Source organism: Manis pentadactyla, chromosome 2 (assembly GCF_030020395.1).
Source record: "Manis pentadactyla isolate mManPen7 chromosome 2, mManPen7.hap1, whole genome shotgun sequence".
NCBI classification, from domain to species: domain Eukaryota; kingdom Metazoa; phylum Chordata; class Mammalia; order Pholidota; family Manidae; genus Manis; species Manis pentadactyla.
The window spans coordinates 156,309,374-156,324,951 of record NC_080020.1 but is presented as its reverse complement, the minus strand read 5'-3'; the positions used below and the strand labels follow the sequence as shown (position 1 = coordinate 156,324,951).

Genomic DNA, 15,578 nt, shown 5'->3' with positions numbered 1-15,578 from the left:
CAGTAAATCCTGACTACCAGGTTAATTAATCTAATAGGGACATTAAGATGAACATACTGCATTTCTCCCTCAGAATAAGAATATTGGCAGAGAGGGCCTTACATTAAGTAAGGAGAAATGGCAGTCCTTGTGTAAGGCAGAACATTATTCCTAGAAACATATCAATTTCTAATCACTGCTGACAACCCTACTCCAGGATATACCCACAGTGACTGGCATCAGAACTGACCTATTTTGAGGGGCAGTGTGGAAGAGGCATCTGGAATACTTTACCCTACACAATGACAAGCCTGGTGGGAAGTAACAAAATGAAGGAGGAAAGATAATCTGTGGCTTTAAGAAAATAGGATAGAGTTAAGTAAACCTACCATGAGGTTCTACTACCAAAACCCTGTTTATTCCCAAAAGGACCAGTTGCTATCATAATCAAGTACAATCTCCTTAGTCTAGCACTAAGATTTGACATGAAACTATCCAGTCTTTGAAAAAGAAATCTCCACTACTCATTAACAGGGGTCCTCAAGGGTGATCTCTTCAATAACCCTGATTTACACCAGGAATGACTTCCCCAGGCTCTCACTGACTCAGATCTACCCCTATGCCCTACTGAAGGGGCCAATTCAAGCCCCACCTTCCCCATGGAGCTTTATCTGATACAGTACCCATTTCCCCTCCCTTCTATGGGCTCCCCCAGTAGGTAGGTTAAACACTACTTTAGCACTTAATAAACATATATACCACCTTTAAACAGTTTAATATGACTGTATCTTCATCTCCCAGACAAAACCACTAGTTTAACACAGAATATGAGTTAGACAAGGCTGTAATTATATAATGTATATACATTAATTAATCTATGCAATTTTATAATGTATAAATCCAACAGCAACTAGTACATGATGGATGCTCAATTACTATTTCCTAAAGGATGACTGAGTTTGTATCAGCTACAAGTTGAAAATTGAGTTAATGAGACCCAAAATGTGCTAATTCCAGTGATGGTAAGCAGAACCTAATACTTACCTAAAGACTCCAGAGTGAGCACCCTCTGAGTAATAAGCCACACAAATCGGTTTCTTGTGTAGATACAAATTGATTAACACTGGAAGAAATTCTGGATTCTTCGAGCATCAGGATTTCCAGTAGCTGCTTTTTTTTTTTAAGGTATTTAATTTAAGGGCCCTTAGTGAAACACCCACACAGCCTCTCTAAAAATAAGCTAATCACATGAATTGTTCTTCATATTTTACTTGCATTGCCAAGTGGCTCTTGAAACAACTTTAAGAGGTAGAACGGGAAGTTATCAACGACCAAGGGGCAGAGAAGGCTAAGCTGACCCTCCTCCAACTCACTCTCAGGTAGGAAGCATCAGGATAATACATATTTCTTCTCAGATATCTGGACTCTTTTACAAAGAGGTCTCTTTAGTTTTGGTTTTATAATTCTTGAGAATTTGGTCTCTGGAGTTCCTACTTCTATAGATGTGGAATGCTTTCTCGCTGGCATTCTCTAATCTATCCAAACTCTTCTGCTTTATTTAAATTACCATTTGGTGTAGGAACCGCCCCACACAGCATTCCAGATCAGTTCAATCAAGCGCAGAGGTCTGCAAGCGTACCAGCTCATCACTTCCATACGCCAGATGCAACTTACAAAACCGGCCCCGTAGAGCCTATCGACGTGCTCTCACGTTGTGGTCACTAAGCCGAAATCCTAAGGCCCACTCGCCGCGCCGCACCCCAAGACCCAGCCCTTCCCCAGGCAGCCGGGAGCCTCGGGATCAACCAGGCAGAGAGAAGTGGGAGGGGCCAGCGGCGGGAGGAGGCGGGACAAAGGCCTTCAGCCAGCAGCCTCGGCGATTGGCCAGTCTGACTGCAGTCAGGGCCAATGGTCAGGCGCGTTGCAAACACTCGTCGCCACTACTGCGGCTGTGCGGGAGTTCGAATCGGCGGCGGTTACTCTCTCGGCTCCGGCGGGGCTGCTGCTGGCCAGCGTTCTCCAGCCATGGATAACCCAGAAAATGTATTTCAGTAAGTGTAGGTCTGCTGGGACCTGGGCAAGACAGAGGCGCGATCCCGGCTGCGGGCCGCCTAGCGCGGTGGGGCGCCTCGGGCTCGCGCCTAGCGGTCTGCAACCGGCGGCTCGGCCTGCCCCGTCCTGCCCCCCCTTGGCGCCGCCGCCCCGTTCCTTGGCTCTGGAGGTGGTCCCCGCGCCTCACCCCAGCCAGGCTGAGGGCCCCTTGGGAGCCGTGTGGCGGGTGCCCTCCGCCGAGACCCCGGCCCTCGTTGCGGGGCCGCGGCCTCAGTGGCAGTGTGGGGGAGCTGGGCAATCGGTGAGGCCTTCAGAGGTCTCGTTTACTCTGCGGGAGAAAAAAAATCTAACCCAGCAGAAACCCTGAAGCTCGCGGGCAGGTGGTTTCACTGAAGCCTTCCAAGCCACTTCTAAGAATGCTGGGACAGTAGGGAGGGCACTGAAAGTTGCCTTGCCCTTAATCCCACAGTCAGCTTTTAAAAATCTTTACGTAACGTACATTTTAAGGAAAAAAGAATAATAAAAAACTTACTGTTGTCGTTTACGTCAACCCGTTAACAGTTACTAAATTTCCCACGCCTTTGCTTCATGACTTAGGTAATTTATCCAGACTGCTTTCAAAAGCACTTGAAACTGCAGTCATATATGACGGGAAGTAAAACCGACCGGTTTTATCAGCACCAGGGTAATTGTACTCTCTCTGGGATCAGAAGAGGGAGATCTTTAGGTGCAGTCAAAACAAAAATCTGTTTAGTAGCAAACTAGTTCACTTTTACAAGCTTGTTTTCCCCCATTTTAAAGGGGAAATCAAGTATTTCTGACCTTATTTTGGCTTTCTAGATTCTGATTCGCTGTCCGAACAGGATGTTTCAGTATCAACTTAACGGTGTTATTTAGGCTATTTAGTATTACTAGGGAAATGTGGCTGGTATTTGAACATGAAATGTTTACTTTGGCTAGTCTATCATTACATATATTTCTGCAGAAAAGTTATACCATTTAGGGATTTATCTGCTATGTGGCATGAAAGGAAGATTAAAATTCAGAAGTATTTTTTTAATTTTTAAAAATACTTTTTTTGATTTAAAAGATTTAGAAAAACACTCACTGAGATCTATACCTGTCTATACTCCCACCCCTTCATATGGAACCATTTTTCTAATTTCTTTATTTTTCAAGTGTTTCTTTTTGCAGGAATAAATATTTATATTACAATATATTAATTATGTCTATGCATGTATACATATGTGTGTATAAGTGATTATGCTATATTGATATGTCTATATATGCATGTACATATATATATATATATATATATATATATATATATACACACACAGTTCCTGCCTTTATCTCACATAAAAAGTAGAGTATGTACATTGCTTTTTTTGCTTAACAATAACCTTGGAGATCTCTGTCAATATATGGAGCTCTTTCTTATTTTTTACAAATGTATATTTCCTGTACTGTAATTGATCTGAAAAGGCCCCCATCAATGGATACTTGGGCTGTTGACAGTCTTTTGCTGTTACAAATAGTGTCTCAGTGAAATACCATGTACACGTGGCATTTTGCACTATATAGATGTATCTGTCTTCTAGATCCCCCGAAGTGGTTTTGCTAGATCAAAAGTGAATCCATCTGTAATTTTGGTAGATATTATCAATTCCCTTGGCAGAGACTGAGAGCACTCTCATAAGCAAGATGTGAGTGCCTATTTCCCATTGTTTTCACCTATATGCTGTTTTGTCACATTTCCTTTTAGCGTTGTCAGTCTGTTAGGTGAGAAATTGTATCTCTGTGAGTTGAATTTTTCTTATGAGAGAAGTTGAGTATTTTTCTGTGGAATGCCTTTTGTTCGTTTTTTTTAATTGACTTTTTGTTTTTTCCCAAATTCTGGCCTTATTTTGTTATCTCCATTTATCATTTCTCTTTTGACTCAGCTTCATGTTTTGTTTATGTGACATGTAGAAGCTTTTTATGTATGTATAGCTGACTTTATCCAGCTTTTCTTCTGTGGTTTCTAGATTCTGAGTCATAAGAAACATTGATTTCATTAGTATACTGACATGATGGCTAGAAGAAAGTATTGCTTTCAACCCTATTTTTTCAAAAGATTACATAATTTCTCTCAGCAAATCTGGAAGTCTTCCTTAGATTGACTCTCATACCCACTATGTAATCCCATCAATAAGTCCCATTGTTTCTTTCTCCAGAACACCCCAAATCCACACTTGCTTTGTTCCCAGCCTGATCTAGCTCGCCACTCACTGGGACTCTGCAATGGCTCCCTAACACTGATTTTCCACTTCTATTCTCTTCCTCACCCCTTCTGCTAGAGAGACGGAGTGGATGTTTTAAAATGCCAAGTATATCTTGTCACCTTTACTCTTCTCCTAGCCCAGCACACTTAAACAGCTGCATGGCTCCCTGACACTGATCCGTCAAATGTTGTTAGCCCCTCAGAAAGAATGGCCTTTCCTGGACACTACCTAAAAACTGAAACCTTGTTACACTCTTAACTCATCTCTCCCCCTTTTTTTTCCCCTAAGTGCCTGATATCACCTGACATTGTTTTACATGTTTGTTTACCCTGCTAGTAACTGAACACCCATGGAGAACTTGCCTTGCCTGGTTGGGTATTTTTTTAAAGCTGTGGTTGGGTACATTCAAATACAGGCGAGCAAAGCTCTCCAGGTGCTGTAGTTGCTGACTTATGAGCGTTGCCATCTTGTGTTCTTCCTCAGGCACATCGTGTTACACTGAGGCTTTGAAAACGCATTCTGTCTGGACACCCCGATGGGTGATGCCTGGGCTCTCACACAGCATTCATTCTTAGAACCTTGTTTGGTTGACCGTGTCTCAGCCCTGCTCCTGGGCAGCAAGGAGAGGGGGCCTGAGTCAGTACCACTCCTGGGTGTAAGGAGTTGCAGCAAATTCTGGTGGCACAAACTCATGATGGTGGTAGTGACAATGGGGTCAGTGAGAGAAGGAGGAGCTCTATCTTGGGATAGAGCTGGGGACCCTCTTCCAGTCACCTCTTTAAAGGACTAATGTCAGAGGCCTTGGGTCTTGCTTTCTTCTGGAAAAACGCTGTTTCTGAGTTTTCTGACCACTTCTGAGTGAAAATGCTTTTAATTTTTATATAACATTTGAATTAATATTTACAACTTCAATTTTAAGATATAAATGATAAATATTACATAAAATACATCTTTTGCTTTTAGGAATTATCCCTAATGTATTATGTGCATATTTTTCTCTGTTGTAGAATGTTTGAGGCCCATATGCAGACCTACAAGGGTGATGACCCACTTGGTGAATGGGAAAGGTTAGCTTTTAGTTTATTTTTTCCCCTTTAAACAAACTATATGCTGTCCTAAAAAATAATATTATCCAAATTTTTCTAGTTATGTGCAGTGGGTGGAAGAAAATTTTCCTCAGAATAAAGAATACTTGACAACTTTATTAGAACATTTAATGAAGGAATTTTTAGATAAGAAGAAATACCACAATGACCCCAGATTCATCAATTATTGTTTAAAATTTGTAAGTATATTTTCAGATGTATAATCAAATCTGTAATCATGTTGTACTTTTGCTTTTCCCCCCCACATTTTAAGATGATTTTAGACTTTTATTTTAATTTGTTTCCAATCATAAATTTTTTAAAGTTGTATGGCCAGAGATGTGTATTTTAGAACCTTTTGGCTTCTGTTATTATGGAGTCAGTAATTTAATTTAAAACCCTCCTTCACTATGTATCAAGTCTGTAAATGTTACATGAGATAGAAACCATTATTTTAAAACATTGTTGGATAAGAAGTATATTTGAGGAAGAGCAGAATTCAGAGGGTTCCTGGGAATAAATTAAATCCATTGTGAATAATTAAGAAAGTTTTAACTCTGAGGAACTAAGTTTAGTACTAAAAGGAGAAGGCCACATCAGGTTAGGCTTAAAAGGTTTGGTCCCACAGCTCGCATCATACTCAATGGTGAGAAACTGAAAACTTTACTTTTAAGATCAGGAACAAGATAAGAATGTGCACTCTCACTGTTTTTATTCAACATAGTACTGGAAGTCTTAGCCATAGCCATCAGACAAGAAAAAAATAAATAAAAGGCACCCAAATTGATAAGGAAGAAGTAAAATTGTCACTTTCTAAGGACATGATACTTTATATAGAAAACTCTAAAAATGCCACCAAAAAACTGTTAGAGTGAATTAATTCAGTGACGTTGGAGGATACCAAATCAATGCACAGAAATCTGTTGCTTTTTATGTACTAAAAATGAGCGAGCAGAAAGAGAAATTAAGAAAACAATTCCATTTATAATTGCATCAAAAAGGATAAAATACCTAGGAATAAATTCAAACGCCGAGGTTAAAGACCTGTATGATGAAAGCTATAAGACATTGGTGAAAAAAATTGAAGATGACATAAATAAATGGAAAGATATACCATGTTCATGGATTGGAAGAATTAATACCACTTCTGGGTGTTTTCATGAAGAAAACAAAATCACTGTTTGAAAAGATAATATGTACCCCTGGGTTTATTGCAGCTTTATTTACAGTAGCCAAGATAAATAAGCAACCTAAGTGTCCACTGATAGATGAATGGAGGTGTGGTACATAGATACAAAGGAATAATTACTCAGCCACAAAAAAGAATGACATCTTGACGTTTGCGATAGACCTAGAGGGTATTGTGCTAAGTGAAATAAATCAAAGACCAATACCATATGATTTCACTTACATGTGAAATCTAAAAACAAATGAACTCGTAAATACAGAGAATAAACTGGTGGTTGCCATGGAGTGTGGGGAAGATGGGCAAAAGAGGTGAAAAGGATAAAGAGATACAAACTTTCAATTATAAAGTAAGACTGAGACTATAGCACAGCATAGGGAATATAATCAATTCTATAATAACTCTGTATGGTGACAGATGCTATCTGCACTTACCATGGTGAGCATTTCATAATATATATAATTGTTATATTGCTGTTGTATGCCTGAAACTAATATAATATTGTATGTCAGCTATATTTCAGTTAAAAAAATTTGTAAAGGTTGGTTCTCTTCAATCTTGAAATAAATGGTTGGCATGAGTTTTAGTAATAAGATCATGATAGGGTAAACATGGATTTGTTCACTAAAATACAAAATACTAGAATTAGAAGTACCCTATGGAACTTCAGCAAGCTCAGATTAAGACAGAAGTAATACCTTACATAATGCCTCATTTAGAACTCACTCTTTTGGGAAATAGTGTGGGTAATTTGGGGGACATTGAATATCAAGGAAAGGAATGAGCCTAAACTGTAGGTTGTCGTCAAATAGCCACACAGGTCTTCCCCTACCCAATACATCCTGAAGTCTGCATGAAGACTGAACATGGAAGGCTGGCTGGTCTCTGTGCCAGACCTAGACTAGCAGTTCCTTTGTTCTTACGTCTGCTTTGGGTTTCTTTAGGCTCAGTGCAACAGTGACCTTCATCAGTTTTTTGAGTTTCTGTACAACCATGGGATTGGAACCCTGTCATCTACTCTGTACCTAGCCTGGGCTGGGCATCTGGAAAGCCAGGGAGAGCTGCAGCATGCCAGCACCATTATCCGGAGAGGAATTCAAAACCAGGCCGAACCTGGAGAACTGCTGCAACAACAGTACAGGTAGTCTGAAAATGAAACTGCATGGCATTTCCTACTTTGAAATGTGTTTGCTCCTTAAAAAATGTTATAGTTACCCATTTGTACAGGGAAGTCCTCACTGTGGCAGATGTGAATAATAGACACTAGTGTAAAGGAAAGGAAACTGATAACATTTTGTTGCATTTCCTTCCAAAATCTTTTTCCAATCTTTTCCTTCCAATATCTCTGTGTGTATTTTAATAGTAAGTCATACTGTGTATCAGTTATATATACTGAGCTTGACTGCTTCTAAGGAATTAAGAATGTTTACACTTATAAAGTAGCTGTAAAATCTGTCCCAGAGTTATGTTGTAACTTAAGTGTTCTCTAACTGGACATTTAAGCTGTTTCCAATATTTTAATTTTTATAAAGAACAATGTAATAAATGTCTTAATAACTTTTTCACAATTTTTACTTTTTCTGTAACTATATCTCACTTAGGGAATTTTGAAAATATAGAAAACTAAAGAAACAAGAAACCTGGCATTTTAGTTGGCATTTTCTTCTCAGCTTGTTATACAATTACAAGCATGCTTTACGTACATAAGCAGTTTGTGTCAGGCTTTTTTTTCCTTTATCATAAAGGTATCTCCCAATACATTTCCTATTCTTACCTAGTTCCTTTCTCAGAATTGAAACTATTGAGTTGCAGAGTGTATGAGTTTTGAAGTTGTGGTTCATAGAGTCAAATTACCTTATTCAAAAGGTTATGCTGGGTTTTTTTGTCCCCTTCTCTACAGCATATGAGACAACTTACTTCACTACACCTCTTGTCAGCGTTTAATATACTCATTTTTCAATATTGTTATAGTGCTCGTGCTCTTTCTCAACTTTATGAAAAGAATTTTCATGCTTCATTAAAGGAAAATTTGTATAATGACCATCCATTTACCTATCACCAACATTTAATAATTATTAATATTTGATCATGTTTTTTCTATACTGAAGAATTTAAAGCAAATCCAAGTCAGCAAAATATTTTACCCCAAACACTTAAACATCTCTAAAAGGTGATTTCTTATAGAACCTTATGTCATTTTCACGCCAAACAAAATTAACTATAATTCTTTAATATCATCTGATTTTCAATCATTCCTCATTATGTAAACTTTTTTTAACCTTTGGTTTGTTGCATTATGAGTCACAAGATTTAGCATTTGAATATACATCTCATAGTCTCTTTACTCTTGCCCACATCTCCAAAAAATGTCAGGCGTGCAGGTTGCATGTTACCTGACAGGTTGAGTTGCTGTGCAAAGGGGCATGAAGTGACATATTGAGGAAGTTCTCACAGCATGAACAACAATAGAGCTGTTATATTATTGTTCTAGACTATACAGTCTTGAAGATTTTTTACTTTCATTTCTTTCTTCCAAACATATTAGGTTGCAGATGTATGGAATGCCAAAAATAAGGACTTCAAACATTTGCATACTTGATACACAGAGAAAGGGTGTACCTTTGCTATGTGAGTTTAAGAAATACTGACATAAACTAGGCAGAAGGAGGAATTTTTCTAATATAAATTTATTAGATATGAAGATATTACCAGAGACTTTTTCTTGTTTTGAAGCAACTCCAAAAATCAGTCTTACGTTGTCTCTTGACCTCAGCCTTTGCTAGCTTATAATAAGCTCTCCTATTTGTTTTTGCTTTAATACAAATATGTATTAAACTTAAGTTTTATAATCTATACTGATGTCTTTATTCCTATTGTTTAGGTTATTTCAGACACGCCTCACAGAGACTCATTTGCCAACTCAAGGTAAAACAGTGCTTTCTAAAATGTCTAAATTGTTAATTTAGTCTCTGCATTGTCTTTCTTTTTTTCTTAAAAAACAAATCCATCCAGTATTTATTGTCTGTACTGTCTTACATAATGGGAAGGCACACTAAATGCATAATACATAGTAATAACGCCCACTAAATACCTCTGGAGAACAGGCCTCTTTCTTAGCACTGTAAAAGAACAAATCCCCAAGAAAAACTTGATTTCATTGTATTTTTAGGAATTTTTTTAAAAAATCTAAATTGCTCTGAATAGAGAACAATACTCATTCTATAGTCCATCTATTCTGAATAGAATCAAATGTGGTTAATGCAGCTTTTAAAGAATGTAGTCATTTTTTTTCTTCAACATAAAGATTATATACATTTCAGCAGTAAGCATTGACTATCTTATCCTGTTTATAATAACCAGTTAGATTTTACGTTTCTTCCAGGCACTTCCTTTGGGCATTTAGAAGTGATTAGAAAAATGTCTCTACTATACTTCTCTTGTCTACAGTGTATTTTAGTTACTTTTTCTGAGACACTGTGAATGAGTTGACTTATTTCTTATGCTACTTATTGAAAGATTAGGGGAATGTATTTGTAATAATTTTATTTGCATGGTTTTAGCCTTATTTCATCCTTTTTCCTCCATAGCTAGAGCCTCAGAACCTCTGCATAATGCTCAGATTGTAAATCAAATGGCATCAAAATCAAATCCAGGAAATAATTCAGCATGTGTTTCTAAGAATCAGGTAATAATAGCGTTTGTGGTTGTGTGGAAACTGGGAGTGCTATTGAATGGTCGTCCAGCTACCATCGCATCTACGTTGACATCTTTCATTGACTTTGTCTGCTGTGACTCTTACCTCCACGTCAGCTACCTGTACCTGTGGCAACTTGCTGGGCCTGCTGTTATCTGCCACTGCTCACGTCAAATATTCATTTCAAGTAACGTATTATCCAGCCATAATTTCATGCTCTTATCTGACCTAGGGTCCCCCACTATAAAACATGTCCTCCCCAGCAGTTTCTCCTCCCTCACACAGATCAGGAAGCCCTACCTTGGAAAACACCTTCTTGGGCCCTGCCTAACCACTCCAGAGCTTGCAATGATGAATCTGCAACCTCCACCCAGCCTTTACTGCTTTCCAGCAACTGTGTTCCCAGTTCCCTGGTTTGAGCTTTATGTTTTATGGTTCTCTTGTTTCCCATTCACTCTTAAAGCCATGTTAAATTGATTTTAAGCTTCTTTTCACTTTGCTCAGACTTGGGATCTGGCTGCCTCAACTCTTTCCCTCAGGAGCTGGCAAAAAATATGATTTCAGTGATACAGCAGAAGCCATCAGATGACATCTGTCAGTTTTCTGCCACCAACCAATAAATGTAACTGTGTTCTCCCTGCCATCTCAGTGGAGAAAGATGGTCTCCCACCTGTGCTCATCTTGTGTCCTTCTTGAGATGTTTACCGTCGAGATCTCTTCTGCCCCAGTGGAGTATCAATACATAAAAAATGCTCAAGTCTCCTTCCTTGTTTCCCAGCATCTCTCTCTCCATAGCAGAGTTGCTCTTTCAGAGTTTGCTAAGGACCTCTTTTAAGCTAAATCCAGTGGAAATTTCTTCATACACCTGTGCAAGTTTTATTAATGAGACACATCCTAGAAGTAGAATATGCATTTGTAACTTTGACAGATACTCAAACTATCCCAGTTTACATCCTAGACATATGCCAGCCTCTTTGCATCCTATTACCCTATCTGTAAATTTTTAGGTACTAGAGTTGAGTCTTATTTATGGTCACATTCCCAAGACCTAGCTCAGAATGTAACAAGTATGAGGTTTTCAATAACTATTTGTTAAGTGATTGAGCACTAGCATTGGGAACTTCTATCCTGAGGAGAGAACAATACCAGAAGATAATTTTTAGGCATTTATTTTGGAATTTTAAACCTATGACACTTAGGCACTGTGGCCCTGCTCCTAGACTATAGATCAAGGGAAATTAGTGCCCTTCTGTACTACCAAGTAGAAAGTTTTTTAAGCCACCCTCTTATTGGACTTCTAGTTACAAAGGTTATCATAGGGTTAATAATGTAAACTAATTGATTTTGATTATAATTTAAAAGAGCATATGTAAATCTCCTTAATGAATAAGAGGCTCCTCAGATATTTTCATACTGTTTTGTGAAATAACTTGGGTGAAGGTTTCTTTCCTGGTGAGTGCTATGTTTCTTTTTGTCTTTTCAGGGTTCAGAACTTTCTGGAGTATTATATTCAGCTTGTGATAAAGAGTCAAATATGCAAGTATAATCAGTGTATTAATCTATTAGTTTTTTTCAAGAGCTGCTTCAGTACACTGGTATAAATGATGTATTTTTCTTCATTACAGGAAACAAAGGGTGATCATGATTTCTAAATCAGAATATTCTGCACACCCATCTTTGGCAGCCAAAGCTGATGTTCAGCAGATTGTGATGTACTGCAAGGAGAAGCTTATTCGTGGAGAATCAGAATTTTCCTTTGAAGAACTGAGAGCCCAGAAATACAGTCAACGGAAAAAGCATGAACAATGGGGTATTGTAGTCTTATAATCTGAGATATTCTTATGTCACTTAAAATAATCCTTATCTCTGAGTAATTACATTTTTAACAAATTGACCATACTGAAAGAATTTACCAAAAAAGGGTCCAGCTCATCCTGTCAGAAGCCTGGAAATCTTTGTTAAATACAAGTGTAGCAGCCACTTTCGTCCAAGGACTAAATTGGTATCTTGACAGCAAAGCTCAGGTTTGGAACAGCACCAATGTTGATATCCATCTACTTTAATAGTAAAAAGCCTCTGCTTTTTTTTGGCCTTTACATATTATCTTAAATGGATTTGAACTTCTGTAGTGAGTAATTCTAAACCTTTAAGTCAGTTACTTGAACTGTGAGAGGATTAAGTTAGAAACCAGAGTTGAGAAGAAATTTTCTAAGATCTTCAACTACTATAAATCTATAAATCATAAATTCAGAAGGAGTCCTCTGATCAAAGTGCCATGTTATTTATGGCTACATAGTGGATCAGGTTCTGTTCCCCACAGGGAAAACCAGGATTGTTAACAACATTTGCACTTCCCCTTGCTGTAACAATTTGGACCTTACAGAGAAGGGGAAATGAACCTTTGTTCCAGTTAGGGCTTTTATTCCATCTCAGGAATTTGGACTAGAACAGGGAGTTTGTACTCACAGAGGACATTTTGTGCCATGCACAGATGCATTTTTCTTTCCCACCCCATGATGTAAAGTTCAGCTGGACAATTTGATTTGTGTGTGATAAGGTTCTGTTAGCCAGTCGCTGGAAGTGGAGCTAAATGCAGTGCACTTGATGATCTTCAGTGCACTTTCTTATTTCTTCTCAGCACTTCCGTTCTCAAATGATTTGCACTACCATGATAGTTTTACAAGAAGTGCTTATCATCATACTGTGCTATTACTAAATATTTTTGTTGATCAACAAATAAATTTTTTTGACTTAGATGCCCTGAACTTTAAAGTAACCATGCTGAGGGCAGGTAAAAATAATGCTTAAAAGATAATATATATTCCAATTCTAACAACCTAATACACAAGGAAAAGACAAGTAAAAAAAATTGCCATCCTAAAAATGAGCTTTTACTCACTTCTTGGGTATTCCTCTGGTGACCTGAAATTAAACTGCGTGCAAACCATTTTTTATTTAAGTAAATGAAGACAGACATTATATGAAAAGGAAAGAAGCAAACGCATTTGAAGAACAACTGTTAAAACAGAAAATGGAGGAACTTCATAAGAAGTTGCACCAAGTGGTGGAGATGTCACATGAGAACCTGCCCGCTGTCCAGGCAAGGTCTGAGGTGTGTGTGTGCTCCTTGCTGGCACTTCCCATGCCCAGTAGTGGTGATTTCCACTTTTATTTTCTTCTTTTTGTGCCCTCTTTTTAGAGTTAATTCTGATGTTAATTTAGCAACTAGCCTTCCAAATTTTTAAACAGTTTGACACAGAAAGATGTTCAAAATGTAGAATGAGAAAAGCAAGTTACAGAACAGAATGTATGTTTTATATATGTGTTTATGTACATATTAAGTATTTATGTATTAGTGTGGGTATAGCCTTTTTTCTGATTTTTTGTACAATGACTATGTATTATATAATGGGAATTCTAATTTAATAATTTCATTAATACATCATCTAGATATATTTTATGTTTGCCATTGTTTCATGTTGGAAGAGGTCAGAAGTGTTGAGAGCATTAGGGCCACATGTATTTTCTTAAAAATATTAGTAAATGGGGTAGACTGGGGATAAATCAATTTAAACTATATGATAGTTGCTTGAACTTCACATAATATGTATCTATGATATAGGCTACAATGAAGATTAACCTTATTTTCTGGAATATTTTGAAAGTTATAAAAATATGTGACTATATGATGGTTTAAAAAAATTGAAGAAAAGGTATTTATGTGCATGTGTGTGCATATATATGAATGAATCCTCTTTCATTCCCAACTACTGTAGTTTGCCTTTTTCCAGACTTTTACTATACATGAATACACATAAATATGAATACAATTAAAGTTTCTGCATAAGTAAGACTTATTTTCTGCTTGTTCTACCTAACCCATCTTACAGATCTTTCACTATTATTACATAGAGATCTGTTTTCTGCTTCCCATGGCATTGTTTCTACTTTATGTACCTATTTTAGTTGTGCATTTTTTTAAGCATATGGGAGCAGTTAATTTTCTTAGATCATATGTGAAAGCATCTTCATTCTGCCCTCGCACTTGGGTGATAATTCAGCTGCGCATGACATTGTTGGAGGGAAATCATGCTCCCGCAGAATTTGTGAAGGCTCTACTCAGGTCTTTTGACTTCCATGTTGGTTGGTGTTGAAAAGCCTCAAGGTCTTTCTGATTTTTGGTCCTTTGAAGGTGGCCTCTGTTGTTCTTTGGAAGTGGGTCAGATTGTCCTCCCCAGTGTTGTGATGTAATGACAATGTGTTCTAGGGTTTATCTTTCTATTCAGTACACTCAGTGCTTGAGCATTCTAGTCCTGCAGACTCAGTGCTTGAGCATTCTAGTCCTGCAGTTCGGGGCATTGGCTGGCATTTGTTTTGTTTTGTTTTGTTTTGTTTTTAATAATTCCCATACACATGCCTCTGTTCTTGGTTTTCAGAAACTCATATTTGATAGTTGGCTATCCCACACTGATCCTCTAGTTTCTGAACTTTTTTCTCCTTTCTAACCGCTTTTCCCCCCCAACTTTCTGAGAGATTTCCTTAACATCTTACAGTATTTAAATTTGTTAATTGGTATATTCATTTATTGGTTATGGTACATTAAATCATTTATTTTTGGTGTCACTTCTAAGATTACATAGCTTTTTTATTATGAATGTTAATTTTCTTAGCTGCCTATTCTTGTTATGAGAATATAATATCTTACCTCTCAGTTCAAAGATATTAAGGACCCCACCCCCATCTCCCTGCTGCTGACCCATCTCAGAATCCCTTATTTCCCTTTTAAATGTGTTATTTATTTGTTTTGGCCTTTGTCCTTCATATTGAAAGCTTATCATTGTATCTGGTAATCTTAACATCTATTCATCCAAAAGCAGACCTGAAAAAACTGATCGGAAGTCCCACATGTGTAAGGGGGATTGCTAACTGATCAGCTTCACTAGAGGGTGTCTAATTCCTGAGAGCAGAATCTTTTTTTTTGTTTGAAAGCATAAACCCAGACTACTAACAGTGTGGAGTCAAGGAATGGCTGGGGATCTCCCTGTTCAGTGAATAGTCTGATTCAGGCCTTTGGTTTCTGGCACGGTCTGTCACAGCCACCCTCTGCCCTAGACCACAGTCCTTTTGGTTCAGTTTCTCCAGAAAGGAAACTTGCAGTCTGCTGCCAGGCGGGACAGGAGGAGCCATCCTCTGCATGCACCTGCAAGAATGGGTCTCAGGATCTGCTTTCTTAAGACTTACTGTTGCCGCATTCCCATTTCCAGCTCCACCTTCACTTCCATTCTGAGACATATCTAAATTTCAAAACTTCCCCAGTG

The 15,578-nt window shown here is 37.9% G+C and overlaps 1 protein-coding gene across 4 annotated transcripts in view; it reads left to right on the top strand.

Annotated features, from left to right (window-relative positions):
* The first annotated feature begins 1,879 nt into the window (after positions 1-1,879).
* BUB1 (BUB1 mitotic checkpoint serine/threonine kinase) overlaps positions 1,880-15,578 on the top strand; it is a 43,923-nt gene continuing 30,224 nt past the window's right edge. For all 4 annotated transcript variants that reach the window (XR_005032420.2, XM_057496990.1, XM_036924129.2 and 1 more), the window contains exons 1-9: positions 1,880-2,030; positions 5,303-5,362; positions 5,442-5,580; positions 7,511-7,707; positions 9,448-9,491; positions 10,154-10,251; positions 11,744-11,796; positions 11,886-12,070; positions 13,221-13,372. Coding sequence is in view for 3 of the 4 variants with exons in the window: in XM_057496990.1 (XP_057352973.1) it covers positions 1,888-2,030; positions 5,303-5,362; positions 5,442-5,580; positions 7,511-7,707; positions 9,448-9,491; positions 10,154-10,251; positions 11,744-11,796; positions 11,886-12,070; positions 13,221-13,372 (1,071 nt within the window). In the remaining variant the exon portion in view is untranslated. The remainder of the gene's footprint in view (positions 2,031-5,302; positions 5,363-5,441; positions 5,581-7,510; positions 7,708-9,447; positions 9,492-10,153; positions 10,252-11,743; positions 11,797-11,885; positions 12,071-13,220; positions 13,373-15,578) is intronic.